At 29.9% G+C, this 16,248-nt stretch overlaps 1 protein-coding gene across 1 annotated transcript in view; it reads right to left on the bottom strand.

Annotated features, from left to right (window-relative positions):
• Positions 1-299: 299 nt before the first annotated feature.
• Positions 300-16,248, bottom strand: part of LOC111618838 (laminin subunit gamma-1-like) — a 57,537-nt gene continuing 41,588 nt past the window's right edge. The window contains exons 19-26 of the mRNA XM_023360437.1: positions 15,422-15,559; positions 15,142-15,319; positions 14,918-15,040; positions 12,668-12,782; positions 9,061-9,260; positions 5,437-5,595; positions 2,804-2,903; positions 300-1,623 (exon numbers count right to left, since the gene is read on the bottom strand). Coding sequence (XP_023216205.1) covers positions 1,361-1,623; positions 2,804-2,903; positions 5,437-5,595; positions 9,061-9,260; positions 12,668-12,782; positions 14,918-15,040; positions 15,142-15,319; positions 15,422-15,559 — 1,276 coding nt within the window. The 3' untranslated portion in view covers positions 300-1,360. The remainder of the gene's footprint in view (positions 1,624-2,803; positions 2,904-5,436; positions 5,596-9,060; positions 9,261-12,667; positions 12,783-14,917; positions 15,041-15,141; positions 15,320-15,421; positions 15,560-16,248) is intronic.

Here is a 16,248-nt window from a genome sequence, read left to right as displayed (position 1 = left end):
ATACTAGAGCATCATTGATAAGACACTGACACATCAATGTATACATAAAAAATTATGAATGTGCCACTAGTTCAAAAAAATTGCAAATTACTGCATCAGATCAACTTCACTGTGGGTTAGAGTCTTCTGTAATGGGCAACGTTAACTCATAGTATGTTGCTTGTATCAACAAAATGTATATTGCCTAAGTGGACAGAATTAATTCAGTGTAATCTATGGAGAATTCTATTCTCCAAAGATTCTAAAATCAACATAAATTGTATGTTTAAAAGAAAAATATTTACAAAAAGCAAATATCTTTTATTTCAACACATCATGCTACAAAAGACTAAAAAATGCGACAACACAAAACACAGTTACACTAGAATACAGTATTTAATATTGCACATTTGCCTGAGATGTAATTTAATAATGGCAGTATTTTTCATTATGTATAAATTTTATATACATCTCTGGTAGAGGAAATATAAAAAGACAAGCAGAAATAACTATTTTACAAATTTCTTTTCAAAAAATAGATACTCTGTTACTAAGAAAATAATATAAAGTTTTAAAAATTGTAAATTAAAGCTTGATTCGTGTTGTACCAAACAGAAGCGTTTGACGCAAAAAATAAAACCAATTTTTACGAAATTCTATCCGAAGTACGGATTTAAGATTGATTAACGTAAAAATTAGATTTATTTGATGCAGAGTTTGTTGTAATAAAATTTCTGACAATACTTCTAAAGTTCGAGTCCATCTTATAACAGTGTGATCCGTCCAGAGTAATTACTCGTGGTATAAGGAGAGGTATTATAATTTGAAAGACAAAAACACAATTACAAACGAAACAAGTTGTAGAAAAATAATCTAAATTGGTAACTAAAAAATAAAAAAATTCTTAAAAATTCAGCATGATGCTAAACATTTCTATAAAGTAATAAGTCTTAAACATAGAGCCTTTGGACCACACTGTCTTAAAATAAAGACAATACTGTTATGACGGCATCATAGCCGAATACAATGTATTTGCTGCTTTGGTGATTCTGTTTATTATAAAAAATTTGTACCCTTTATAAGACTATATATTCTCTTAAAAAAACTGGAAAAAACTAGCAATTTCAGAAATTCAACATTTTTAACTATAATAGAGCAAAATATTATCTGAAAATATTCAATAAACTTATAATAAAGCAATAACTTTATGTACAATAATGCCTTAAAATTGTGATAAAAAATTATGGGACACGGATGGAACATGCTGACTTTTTTGGCATGTCGATAGCACCTGTTTGTAATATTAAAGCAATTTTATTGTACCCAATATATTTCAGTTCTTTAATATATATCTTATTAATTAAGTTTGTTTCTCTTATCTTTAAACTATAGGTGGTTCCAATACCACTCTACGATAACACTTGTTAGGAAGCGAATTCTTTATGTCTTCGATATTTTTAACATCTTTCATTAATTGATCCACTTCCAGCTTATAGTCTCTTATCCAGTGATTTTGCAAACGCCTTCCCTCGAGAAGTTCATCTAAGCGTTTATCTAAATTGGCATCCGAGAAATCCTGTTCGGCCTGATTTAACTTTCGTTCGAGTTCGTCGAGTAGCGATAAATCAATGTCATGATGTTCATCTATAAAAATGTTTAAAGAAAATTAATTTGTCTTTTACTTTTCACACGCTAACTTAATTTTTATCATAAATAAATAATTCATTTGGCTTCAATTATAAAATTTGTTTATTCGATTTCCGTAAGGTCGAATGAATGATTTATTTAATAGAAAGTAAATTTAATGGTTACTGTAAAAATTTTATGCATTGTTATGTACAGGATGATTCAAAAAGTCTCCATACAAAACGTAAATCACCTAATGAAACATGCTGGTGTTGTGTGTATGCACGTAACATCAAACATGCTAATACGAACTAGCTATAAGTGGAAGGAAAGCATTCATATTCGTATTCAGTTAAATGATACATATATTCTATAATTTATGTGATTTTATAATAACTCCTTTATCGATGTATGGAGACTTTTGAATCACACTTTTGTTAACTTTTTACATTTAAAACATCAATAAAAGATGTGAATATGGGTTGTCTGCTTTTAGTTTTGAAAATATAAACGATGTCGCAGAAAGTCATTTTTGGTTTATGTAAATCGACAGTTTAGCAATTAAGAATAATTTTATAAATCATTTGTCAAGGCATTTTAAATGCCCTTTCTGCCATTCTAAATTAATTACTTAAATTATCTCTAATTATTAAATTTAATTACTTTGAGTTTTAAATTAAAATTAATTTATAAAATTGTGGAATTATACAGATGAGCCTTCATTGTTTCATTCGTATCTCCAATGCATTGACGTTACCAATTCATTCGTTCATCTTTATACATTAATTTGCTTAAATTACTCAATTCTTTGAAATAACATTTGGCAGTTTGGTGTTATTAATTTTATAGAATAAAAACAGACTAGACAGCACCTACTAGAAATGTTGAAAACACCTTTTGTAAGGAAGAAACATCAATCCCTTTTTTCCAAGGATAATTATTATGTTATTATAAAACTATATTTATCTACAGTTTTTGGGAATATAACCCAACATAAAAGTGAAAACTGTCTGTATACCAAAAGAAATTTGGTATTTTTTGACTTATATTTAACTAAACTATACTTTGGGTTTAACATGTATAAAAGTTATTTCTATCTTATTTAAAATTTTTAAATGTAAATAAGATTGAATTAATTTACATAATCATATTATATATTTGGATAAATCTTTAAGAACAATGATAACAATGAACATACCAAGAGCTTCTAATATAGTTCCAAGTGTATTCAAAGCCTCATTCACTTGATCTGCTACTCCTTCGGCTGAAGTTTTTGCTTCACTTACTTTTTCAAAGGCCTATAGTTTAATAAAATAATTTTTAAATCTGACAATTTAAATTAAAAGTTATTTATTAAATTTATATATTTAACAATACCAATTTTTTACTATTTAAGATAATAAATATCAAAATTTCTAGCTTGAAATTGAGTGTTACACTAAAATTTCACATCACTTACAGTAAACATGATCTTTATAATCCCTTATTTTTATAACTGGTATAAATTATCTACTATGATTTGTGAAGTGCCATATTTTTTTGTTGAATATTTCAGTATAGTATTATATGATTAAATTTTCCAACAACTTATTAAATTATGAAAGCAAAATTTACGTCATCTTCTTGCTTCCTTTCATCTCAATGCTGAGGAAAGAATGGTTAGCTAAATAGGTAGTTACCATCTCTTTCTTTCTACACACCACTTTCTGTATGGTATTCGAATTAATTCTTCTTTTGTACATATGTAAGGGTTGCCAACGAGGTGGGTGGAGATTGGGGGACTTAACGTCCCACTTCTCTGACACCATTGTAAGGTTTGCCGACTGTGTGCAATTGTTGAGACGGTCAAGGGTCGAGACAATCGTGTGTGAGCATGAAATTCACTGAGACAAGTTTATACCATCTTTACCCATTTAATGAGACTAAAAAAGGGTTTTCTAACAAATATCTCAACGTCACCGTTGACACAATTTTACATGGTTGAGAGTTTAGTAAAGACTAATAATCCAGAGTCTTCCTCAGTTCTGGTCAGCAGGATTGACGACCCCGGGGTGCACTGCAGCCTGGAAACAGGTGGTCCTCGTTGCAGGAATTAATTAGGAATGCCACAAACAACTCTGGATTCGTCAGGAGATTGGACATCTCGTGGAGAAAGATGATGGGTCACACAACAGATTTTAATGGGAAACCGAAGATTTGTTTGGAACAATGAACAAAGAACCTCACATCTTTGAAATGTACATTTTTATCAATTTCCCCCTTCAATTCTGCTTGCTGATTGGACTCCCCTTATAACTTGATGACAATTTGAAACCTTTCGCGTGTGCAGGAGAGATTAACTTTGTGCCTAAACACAATTCCTAATCATCTAAATTTCCCTTGACTTTCCATTCGCCTCACAATTCACCTTCTGTTTTCTGTTTTGTTGGAAAAACTTCCTTTGTTTAAGCTAGACTTTAAGTCTTGCTTTGTTTAATTCTGAAAGGTGAGAGCTTAACTATCTCACCAAATTTTCATCATTTGAACCTTAAAGTTTGTTTTCCATCCGAGACTTCACAAATATCTTGCTCAATCATCTATCTCCAACTTTTTCTTGATCTTCCGTTAATTTGCTTTCCCACAACTTTTCTCTTATAAGCTTCTTAGAAATATCTTTTCCATCTGTCCAAATTATTTTCATCTTATCTTATTAATTTTCCCTTAGCTTTGTCTTAGCAAACTTTCTAAGACAAAGCTTTTTCCAACCTCTTCATGTTGACTTTATCACAGTTTTCTCATTATATCACTAACAAACTTCATTTCTAAAGCCAGCATTCTACTTATTTCTCTTTCAGTTAGTGTTTAGGTACTAAAATCACATACTAATGCATAGTATGAAGTATTGTTTGTACTGTACATTATTGTACTGCTAGGCACGTGTATTATTTTATTTCTTTTTTATTATATACTGTGTGTTGTCACACGTTTGTTCGAGTTCTTTGTTTATTCTTTTCAAAGTTTTGTATCGCGCGCCACCTTATGGTGGAGTTTGTCGGTGCCTTGATTGGCCCCTTTGGTGACAACATGGAGGTGAAGGGAGGAGCTTATAGGAAGTTATAAAAAGGGCGACCTGAGAGGAAAGTAAGGAGAGTTTGGCTTGCTTCTGTGTGATTTCTAGATGGCAGAAGGGAAGACGAGGGACAAAACGGACGAAGGAGGTCAGGACTCGATCCGGATATGGACAAGAACCGGCAATTTAGAGCAGATTGAACTAAGTAAGTGAAGGAATCGGGTTACATCGGACTCGGTATGCGTCTGGGAATTATCTGACTAAGGTTGGGTAAAAGAACATCATCAAACTGTTTTTCGTGGCCCATTATTTCAGTCCAAGGAAGATTTTTTTCGTTTCCACATGGTCGCAGCTCCAATCGGATGTCCACTCACAAAGGAGACTGCCCTATATGAAATGTCGGGGTGGTGGATCTGCTATGTAATTCGTCTGTAACATTCATCGTGAGCGATTTGATATCGGTACTCGCGAACTTCGAAAGTGAGTATAATATTAAGGAGACGAAAGTCGTGTGAGATTGTTACAAGCCGATAGCTCATGTTCTATAGTACTTATTGTATCAACGCAAAAAGGAATTTGATATATATAAAGTTTTTTTTTTGTTCTCTAATTTTCGTTGTACAGTCCTCATTTATTCTTACCCACATCACGTTCTGGATCGCCTTGGTGATCCATTAGAACTACATTATCATTTTACACTTCTTCAGCATTATACCATAATACAAGTTTAAACATATTCTAAAATTAAAATTAATAGCATTCAAAACATATCTAAATTTTACTTGTTTAATTAAAGCTTCATTCTCGTCGGCTTCATTTTCTTTTTCTTTGACGCGAACGGCCGTTTCCGTTACTCTTTCGTCGATTCCCTCTGCTTGATTCATTAATTTAGCAGCTTTATCTTTTGTGTTTTCTGCAGCATCTCGAATGTTATCTGCCTCCTAAAATAAAAATTAGTAATGATAATTATAATAAATCACAATAAGAGATTTTTATAATTTACTGTTCTATAATGTAGATTTTAAATATATTCTTTATAACTTTTATAATAAAAAATTCTGAATTTTTGAATCTTGTATGTTAAAGATATCAGAAAATAGAGTGGACATATAATTTTTAATATATAAGATTAAAGATGTTTTAATAGCAAGATTGAGGCTGAAGTTTCAAATGCAAAAACGTGTACATTGGACGTTCAGCGCTGCTTTCCTGTAAGCCTAGAAGTTTGACAATGGTGTTTGGAATGTCGAGCATGATTCCACTGATTATCCAAACACCATTGTCAAACTTCTAGGCTTACAGGAAAGCAACACTGAACATCCGATGTACACATTTTCACATTCGGCCTCAATCTTGCTATTGATTCAGGGATTTCTGTATTCATTATCTTCAAGTAAATTATCAGAATTGAAAATTTAAAATATGATAATAGACTTCAGACTACAATCAACTTGCATCACAGCTCTTTTTACAACTAATATAAATCTTCTATTTTGACTATGTGATATGTATTTTAAGTACAGTGATACCCCAAACTTACGCGATAGGTGGGACCGAGCGATAACCGCGTAAGTTGAATTCACGTAAGTTGGGGTATAATTTCACAATTTGTGTAAAAGCCAAGTCGGATGTATGTAAGCTAATAAATGTTCTCGTTAATCTTATCTCGTCTTTTGATTCATTCATGGTTACAAGAAATCACCATAGAGTATCTCAAGTCTCCGTAAATATAACAAACACAGAAATAAATAACACAAAATAAATTGTAACTTATGCGTCAATTCCGCGTGACACATCCGAACATGTAAGCTGAACAATAGTGTGGGGGGAGTGAGTAATCAAGAGCTGCGTGCTGCTCAAACAAAAGATGAATCCATGAGATTTGAAAATCGCGTAACTCCGGGTTCATGTAAGTCGGGGTAGCGTAAGTCAAGGTATTACTCTGGATTTCTTTTCTTTTTTGTTTGTCTCTATATGGTATTATTTTAATTAAAAAAAAAACATTTCTGGAAACAATCAATTTATGACACTAACCATATGGGAAATATGATGACTTATCTTATAATAATTCAATTTAATGATGATTTTGGAAGAATAAATTAAGTTGTAAAAGAGAGGTCTACTATATAAAAAGATCTGTAATGGAACCTTGTTTATCCAGATCACATTAATCTGGATTTCCAGTTTATCCAGATTATAAAACATAATCTCTGTCTCAGAAGTATGAAAGCTAGACACATGGAAAAACCTATAAATGCAGAAAAATCAAAGAACTCCTAAGCATATTCTAGCATGAGTGTAATATCGCAGCTTGCAAGAATGTATTTGTTTTCTGTAAATTGAAATATGATCTTCATTGTTATGTATTCTGTGGGAGTGATCTTAACATCTTGTTGAATCTTCTCTAATCTTTTAAGATTTTCAATTATAAAAATTTGCTACTTTCCTGTTGTATAAAAATATTGTACTTCTGAGGGCAGTCAACATGTTAATAACATAAGTTTATTGTTTGTAACTTTGTGTGTTATTATTCACTCAACACCCACAGTTACAATCATTTCGATCACCTCTTTTGTGAAGTAAAGTAAACACTGAAAATAATATCTAAATGAAAGAAAGCAGTTGTTACAACGGAGAAGAAATTAGAAATATAAAATTAAATATACATAAAATGTGTTATTTATGTCGTTAATGAATTTTCCAGATTTTCAGACTTCTGGACTGGGCCTGACACCGTTTGAGCCAGATAAACAGGGTTTCACCGTATTTAGATCATATTATCTTTAAAGCAAAAGTGCACAACATATGACTAACTAAATGTTTCAATACAGCCCACTTTCTAATTTTGGTAGAGATATTTTTATGTTAATAAACCTAATATTCATAAACACATTAATATTATTTTAATTTAATATCAATTTAATATATCTGAGTTTAAAAATATTTGATATAAATATTTGTTTCTTGTCTACATGACTATATTTTAGGTAAAATACTGCAGCTTAAAACATCACGTAAGTTAAGAACGCCTATTTTAGAGGATATCTAGACACAAAACACACCGGAACATTTGGTTCTAGAGTATTTGAATGCTTTTTGAATAAATTTGATGTCAAACTCACTTATCACTATTTTTTGAAATTGACTTCTTAATCAGTAAGCTATTTTCTATTTTAAATTTTAACTATTTTTAGAGGAAATGTATCACTTAAAGCTATTAGCAATAAAGAAAAATTATAATTAGAATCTAATTATAATTAGAAATGTGTACATTAAAAGCCCAATATTTGAGACCAGAAAAGTCCAAAAAAAGGTGCACATCATTTGTGAACCTTTTTTAGACTTTTCTGGTCTCAAATATTGGGATTTGCATTGGAATCGAGCACAAAATTATAATAGACATAGTACACATCTCACTAACTACTTTGGTTTTGGTTTTTAGAATGATTTGGTGGTGTTTTGAACTACAGCAAGCTGAATGAACAATGTCCAGTAGAAAAATCTATCTCCTATAAAGCTGTGTTTAAGTAGAGAATCATCCACTATGCTGTAGAATGTATACAGATATTTCAGTGTGATACTATGTATCTAGTAAATTTCATACTTGTGCATATAGATGTGAAATCTTTCTTGTTAAAAATTTGTTAATTACATGGTAATTTTGACTGTGACTTTGTATTGGTCCACAGTTCCCTGTACTTGATAATAGATACATCTGAAAATGTGGATAATGTGCAGCACTAATAAACATGAAAATACACCGGTGTGCAAAACAAGCAACAATTGTTCTTTTGCTATAATTCTGCAAGAAATCACCTGGAAATCATTCTACAATGTGTAAAGTCATCCAGATAATTCCTTCTAGCCATATTGCATGTATGAATTCACTTGAACTTGCAGTGAATGTCTTCAATAGTGCCTTTTGTCCTTTTTATCGTAGTTTTGCATCACACGCAGTGACTGTATGTGTTTTGCATGCTCTCATGTTATCTGTGATGTCTTCTTCCTGATATTTGCATACAAATTACTTTTCTACTGAATTGGATGTTCATTATACTGATTGCAACTAGCCCTTTTCTACAATTTCATGGCAGTCTGCTTAAAAATTACATCATTGCATAAGTTTTGCACACCAATGTAAAACACATTTAAAAAAATGTATTTAGTACTGTTTAAGCTTATTAACTTTTTGTGGTTTAGTTTTTGACATTTGGCAAGCATTACATTTGCTAGCTAACTTCTTTTCGAATTTTGATGCCTCAAAAATCAAATGCACTTTAGATATGATTGTGCATTAGAATGAAGAAAACACAGTATTTTCAAAATTAATATGAAGACTAAACATTTTCAACTTATTATACAAAAGGCAAAATAACTGTAATAACTAAATGAAGAAAGTATTTTACCTTCGAAACTTCTTCTGCAATTCTTTGGGCTTCTTCAGCAGCATCTTTTGATTCCGAAGCAGCCAGTTTCGCATCACTTAGTGCATCTTCTGCAGCTCTTGTTTTATCTTCTGCTTCGTCAATTAACTGTTCTATTTCAGGTATTTTTTTAAAAGCTTCCCCAGCCTCTTCTTTACTTGTTTTTACTGACTGATCAAATTCTAGATAAAAAATTTAAGAGATTAAGAAAAATCAGAATTTAAAAAAGATATATAAATTCGGGAATATATGGTTCTATTTATAATTAGAAATTTAAAAAGCATTTGAACAACTTAAATCTAAAATAATTTTTCATACATTTATTAATAGAAATGTTTATTTAATGAGTAAACTAAAAAAATTTGCAATTAAACTATAATAAATGAAGAGAAAGCACTACTATCATAAGCACAGATTTAGATATTACTAATTAATTTTATTTGAAAACTGTGCTAAAATTTACTTTAAATAATTTATAATTAGTGTTTATTAAAATTTGCATTTAATGTTAATCATTCTTTTTCTTTCTTAATTTTAAATTTATTTACATGCAACTGGAGAATTTAATGTGGCAAATAGAATAATTGTAGATTGGCAAAAGTACATTCAGAGTGGCTTTCTCTACGACATATGAATTTTGATTAGGTTAAAAAGGAAACTTTATAGTCTGATAGTTGGGCCGATAGTGATATACAAATCTGAGCAAAGGACAGCAGATTAGAAAGATGAAAGTCAGATAATGCTATTAGTTATATTTATTTTCATAATAAAGTCACTTTTACATATGTAAAAAAAATTACTACAGTGTACCTTGTACTTTGAATGACTCTAATTTTGAATCCTAAATTCAACAAAAATTTGCCTTGGAGTTCAAATGATGCTTTAAAGTTCAAACTGTGCGCACAGTGAAAAAATGTGTTCGAAGCATAAACTCAATCTGTTGCGTTTCCAAGTCATCTCTTATTCTTACTCTTGCATTACGTTTGTATGTTTTTAGTTTTTTTTTGTTTGTTAAATATACTGTATTGTGTGTTATTTGTCGATTTTTAACAATTTCTTCCTGCAATTTTTCTTTGTCTACAGCTTTTGGGTGCCCCAAACATACAGAAATTTCCCGAACGAAACTTTTTAAACCACATTTGATACATTCAAATATTAAGAACATCTTCCTCGCACACATTACAATTTTTTTTACTATTTGTATGGCATTATATCCTTTTCAAAACTCGTAAAGCATAATATGCCTGATAGGCTTTTTATCCGAAGATATTTTAGCATGATTTTATTCAAACAAAATGTGAAATAAAGAGTTTAAAGTAAGCTTCTAAACAAATAATAAATATATCTATCTATCTATAACATGTTAAATTTCACAATCATTATAATTAAATCACACATCTATGTTCAGATGAAGAACTCCATGGTGTGCAACCAATACATGCAATTTTCATTTTATTATACGCTATTTATGTATTTCATTTATGGTTTTCATATTTTAATTTATTTTTAGGGCATTTATAAATGTGTTATTTTTACCTTAAATTATGTGTATTTGCTGTTTTAAGTTTATCAAAATGAGTATTGTTTGGGCAGGGTGGATTAATTTATTTCCATTATTTCTAATGGGAAAAATTTATTTGGATTTCAAATGACCTCCTAGAATGAATTAAATTTGAAGTAAGAGTAATGAAAATTAATCCAAAGTGATTCCAACTAAAGATGAGAGTATTCAGATGCAAGAATTAAGAACTATTCAATTCTAAAATGTTCTCATTGCTTCCAAGAACTTGTGCTAGATATTCAAGTACTTCTCGAGTGTGATTTTTATGAACTCTAATGATAGAGAATAAACCAAATTTGGAACAAAGAACAAGTGTCCCATTTTGCCATAAAAAATTCTAATTACATTACATTACAAAAATACAGAGATTAAGTTATTCTGTGATCTAACTTCAATTAATTGCTAACTTCAAACTCTGCAATTACCAACAATGTTAATCAATTTTTTCTCAAATACTTGGTACTAGTTAATTACTGTTCTATACAAGGCAAATTGGCAGCATGTGTAATCTTATTCTCCTTATTGTTTTCAAAGATTACATTCGTCGATTATTTTCAAAAACTTGACTCACAGAAACTCATTTGATTCTGTTCCTGATTAATTCAATAAAGATTAATATTAACAAAACCTTAGTTTAAATGTCCTCTTGAATGTCTGGATTTGATTGAAATCTCCAATGGTGATAAAATGTCATCTTACTGCATCAGTTTAGTGGAAAAATACTATCAAAAGCATTTTCAACTGGTAATTTAAACTAAAAAAGTATTACTTGCAGGATTAAACTTTTAATATGGTTTTTATTTAGATATTTGCTCTACAACTTGTAACAGATCACTCAATATAAATCAAGGATAATAAATAAAGTTTGAATTTAAATTATATATCAAAATACAAATGTCCAGATCAGATTTTTAACTCAGATTCCTTATGGAAGTAGTTTTCTATAATAGTCATTTATCAACTCATTGCTGATTCCTGTTGTCATTAGTGTATTAAATTTTTAATAAATAGTTAATCTATATATATAAAAATAAATGTATGTGTGTCTGTGTGTGTGTCCTTCATGCATTACCACACCGTTTATCCGATTGCCGTGAAACTTTGTTTAATATTGTTGTTTAAGTTGTTTAATATACTCCAGCGAAGGTTTGTGGCGTAGTACGATTGCCATGAAGCTTTGGGAAGTTTTTTTTAATACACTCCCGCGAAGGTTTCTGGCATTTACCCTACGATAGATGATGCGCGTTTACACGAGCATTCGAGCACAGTGTGTTCGATCGATTTCAAATTGTGAAGACCATTTCCCCCCTCCAAAAAATATCTCTATATATGCATTTATTATTTACGATATTTATTATAATTTTTGTTTAATCACTTTATTTCAACTTTTTTTTTGCTAATTACGTAATCGCTCGAACTTTGTTAAAGCCTTAACTGTATCATGAACTACAACCGAAGTTGTAGAAGGAAATTCACCTATTTTACTGATCTAGGGATCCCCCTTTTCCAAATTTTAATATCAACTCAAAATAATTTAAAAAGACAAATTACAATAAAACGGTTTATTATCCAACTATCAGAAATTTCACAACATGCCAAGGAAGAGAGGAAGGAGCAATTAAATAATTAAAATTATAAAGGATTTAAAAATATATATAAAAATGGGGAATATCGCACTTCTGACAATCGCAGCGAGTGTGTGGGCTAAATTTGGAGAATCCGTGCTTCTCGCATGGACAACTGTATGTGGCCAGCTCACGCGTCGGAAAACCTTCTGATTTATTCGTGTACGCACCAGACGGAAAAACAAAAAATATCGTGTATCCACAAACACTCCAATAAATAAATAGAATTGAAACGACACTTTGAAATGTTTTCCCGATGAAAATGAATAATAATAATAAGTTTCAATAAAAGTGATAAAATGTAAATTGAATTTTATCATAACGAGTTTGCTTGAATTTCCTTTCTTCTGAGATTGCAGAAATGTGCGACAGGTAAGCTAGTATAATATAAAACTTTCATTACCTTGTAATAATTTAAGAGTATTTTTCGCTTCTTCTAATGTTTTATCACCAGCTGAAACTGCTTTATTTGCTTTATCTGCAGCAGCATCTGCATCTGCTAACATTTCATCTGTTATCTGAAATATTAGTTTAAAAAATAAACTTACAAATATTATTTTTATTTATGAAAAAAATATATTATTAATTTTTATATTTTTCTAAGTTTTGATTCTAAATTTTATTAGCACGTTAACTGCCATCTGATGTGCCGGCAATTGTACTAATTAGGGCCATACAGAGCCATACGACCGCCAGCCATCAAACCACTTCATGAGGCCATACGACCGCCAGCCATCAAACCACTTCATGAGTCCATACAACAGCCAACTTTACAGATGTGTGCGAGAGGCCATCATTAGGATGTAAAACAATGTCTTACAAAACCAGGATAATTTAAACTTGAGTGAAACTACATTGATTATAGCGACATCAGATGGTCGAATGGCTCTGTACGGCCCTAATTAGTACAACTGCCAGAGCTTCGGATGGCAGTTAACATGTTAATTGTATTAATATGTCTAAAATAATATGAGAAATGCTTTTTGTTCTGTAAGAGATTTAATTCAATTGACAATTATTTATAAATTTATTGAAATTTGCATTCATTAGGCAGTAAATTATTATTATAAACATAACTGAGGATTTCTTTATGCTGGCAAGTGATTTAAGATAGATATATTATGATAATGATGAACCAAACAGTGAGAAATTGTGAGATATTTTTATGCCATAACTCAATTTGAATTATAGCATATTTACCATATTTATATAAATGTAAGACACATTTCTCTTCAGGTTTTAGTATCTCTGAAAATAGGGTGCATCTTAGATTCAATGTAATGTATTACAATTAGTGATCTCTACAGCATCATGCATCTTATTTCTCTGTCACTATAAGTCACTAATTCCATTGTATCATTTTAATGATTTTATTAGACCAATATTTGTAATAGAAAGTATTTAAGAACTTAGCTCAATCTGTTTAGTTTATTACTGTAATGTCATTAAGTACTTATACGAAATTCCAGAAAAAGTTGTGATGTTTTAAATATCACAGAGTATGATTGCACATGGGAAGATGTGAAAATTGAATCCAGTGTTAATTAGTGCACATTTAGTTTTATAGAACTAAATGTATATAATAACTAAAACTAAAACTTAAGAATGTTAATGCTGATTCAGAAGAGCCAAATACAAGTAAAGATGTTTCCAATTTTGACTTCACAGAAGACAGTGATACATAACTTTCTTTACATGTAATAAATTTGTCTTGAGCTGTCCATTTAAAAAAAAAATTAAAGTTGTGAATAAACATATAAAAACAAAATTGCATCTTAGATTCAATAACATCACAGATTCAAATAAATATGGTATTAAATAATTGACATTAAAGGCAGAACTTCAATCATGTTATTAAACTGAATGATCAGAATTAATTAATTAATAAATAATTTGGATTTTGGCTATTAGTTTAGGACTTATCACACTACAGTTTCCTAAAAACCATGGTGTGATAAGTCCTAAACTAATAGCTAAATACGTAGCAATAAAATAAAAAAACAAAACAAAAAAAGAAAAAAAAACTTAGAATTCTTGGAGTAGAATTCAGACCCGCAACTTCTGCAAAGTTGGGCAGGTGTATTGTCAGATACACTATCTAAACCTCTATTTCAGTCTTCATTTCCAAATTTGCATATAATTTAAAGTTATATTACAAGCACAAAGGTCAACTTGTCTTGCCATTCGGAGATACTTTTGTTCACTATTGCATTAGGTCAGTTTTAAATTTTTTTCTTGGTATAAGAATATATATACACACATACATACAATACATATATGATTTTCAGAAGTTGTGAGTTCCAGGTCAATCTCCTTTTCCATGTGTTTGTAAAGCATTTATTAATTAATTAACTTAATTCTAATCATTAAATTTATTGAAAGATATCAACACTATTTATTCTTATTATATTCGTAGCTATATCTATTTACAAAGCAAAAATTCTCTTTTATATATATCTAAAAATTTTGAATAATCGGGTAAAATATGTAATTTAAATTTTAAAAATTCTAAAGAACATCCGGAATATTTCTTCTAAACATTTATTAGCATATCTGATATTGTTAATATATTATATCTGAATTATGATAGATCTACATATTTAGATACATCATAATTGTTCGTAAATAATATTTAAAATATTGATTATCATACTTGTTGTGCCTTATCGGCTCGATCTAAAAGAGCTTGAAGTTCTCCACTTTTATTATGCAGTTCTTCCATTTTAGGCCGATGCTCTTCCAAAGTTCTGTCTGTTTGTTCTTGAATCTCTTTAGCCTTATAATAAAATATACATATATATCAATAATATACCAAAAAAATCTATTAATATTTTATAGTTAAACAAATCTGCTTCCTAAATATGATGAAATCCTCACTCTTTCAATAATATCTTCGGCTCTACGCTTCATTCCGTCAGTGTCGACTTCGATTACCAAAGGTTTAGGAATTTTCGTAAATGTATCTAAAGCATCATTATAAGCATCCCTTGCATCATCTAAACTTTGTTTTCCAAGTTCCAATGCTTCACCAAGAGAATAAGATACTTTATCAATTCTGAAAATATTGTATTATATAATAGACATGTTATTTAAAATGCTACTTTTAAAAAACTTACTTTAATAAATTAATTAAGATACTGTATATACTCATACTTACTGTTTTTCTAATTCATATATTTCAGCTATAGTTTGATCTTGTGAATCAATGGCATCCTTAGCTAAACGATACGCTTCTGATGAAGTATTTAAAGCATCGTTAGCAAATTCGGTTATAAGATTTGCTTCGTTCATGTGACTGAAATGAAACAATTAATTATTAAACAATATTAATATGTATATTCAATATATTACTCTATAGATATTAAGTTTTCAGTTATTAAGACTTGTTAAAGTTGCTTTGCGAAAATCATATTATTGACTAAATACGAACCGAATAATCAACAGTTTATTTTCAGACTATATTAATACTAATTTTTAATTAATTATTATGAAAATTTGGCTTAAAGGCAAATAATTGTTTATCCAATTTTTAGCTAAATTTAATGTAACTGATAACACGTCTGTCCAGTTACAGTTGTGGATTTTAATTCATTTCCAGATTGATCTCCTCCAAAATTATTTAAAAATTAGCCTTAATATAGCCTGTAAATCATTTGGTAATTTAGATTTATGTTCAGTAATCGATTCAGGCTTTGATCAAGAGAAAATATTTTAAATATCAACATAGATGATGAGGAATAGAGCCAAACATATCTGGATCAAACTACCTATGAAAATTTGTGAGTCATATTTAGACTCAAATCAGAGCAGTAAGTTGTGCTGTTACTACATGCTATCCACAGCTATCAATCACTGGAGCTAAAGTAAGTAACCCGTATATTCTTTGAAGAAATAATAACGATGATTGTTATAACTTTATTTAGAAAATCATTCAGAGAAATTTAATGCTACATATAATACTATACAAGAGTTACTTCATAAGTC

The sequence above is a fragment of the Centruroides sculpturatus genome, unplaced genomic scaffold, assembly GCF_000671375.1.
Source record: "Centruroides sculpturatus isolate CEXI.00-Female unplaced genomic scaffold, Cexi_2.0 scaffold13, whole genome shotgun sequence".
NCBI classification, from domain to species: Eukaryota; Metazoa; Arthropoda; class Arachnida; order Scorpiones; family Buthidae; genus Centruroides; species Centruroides sculpturatus.
This window is presented reverse-complemented; position numbering and strand designations above follow the sequence as displayed.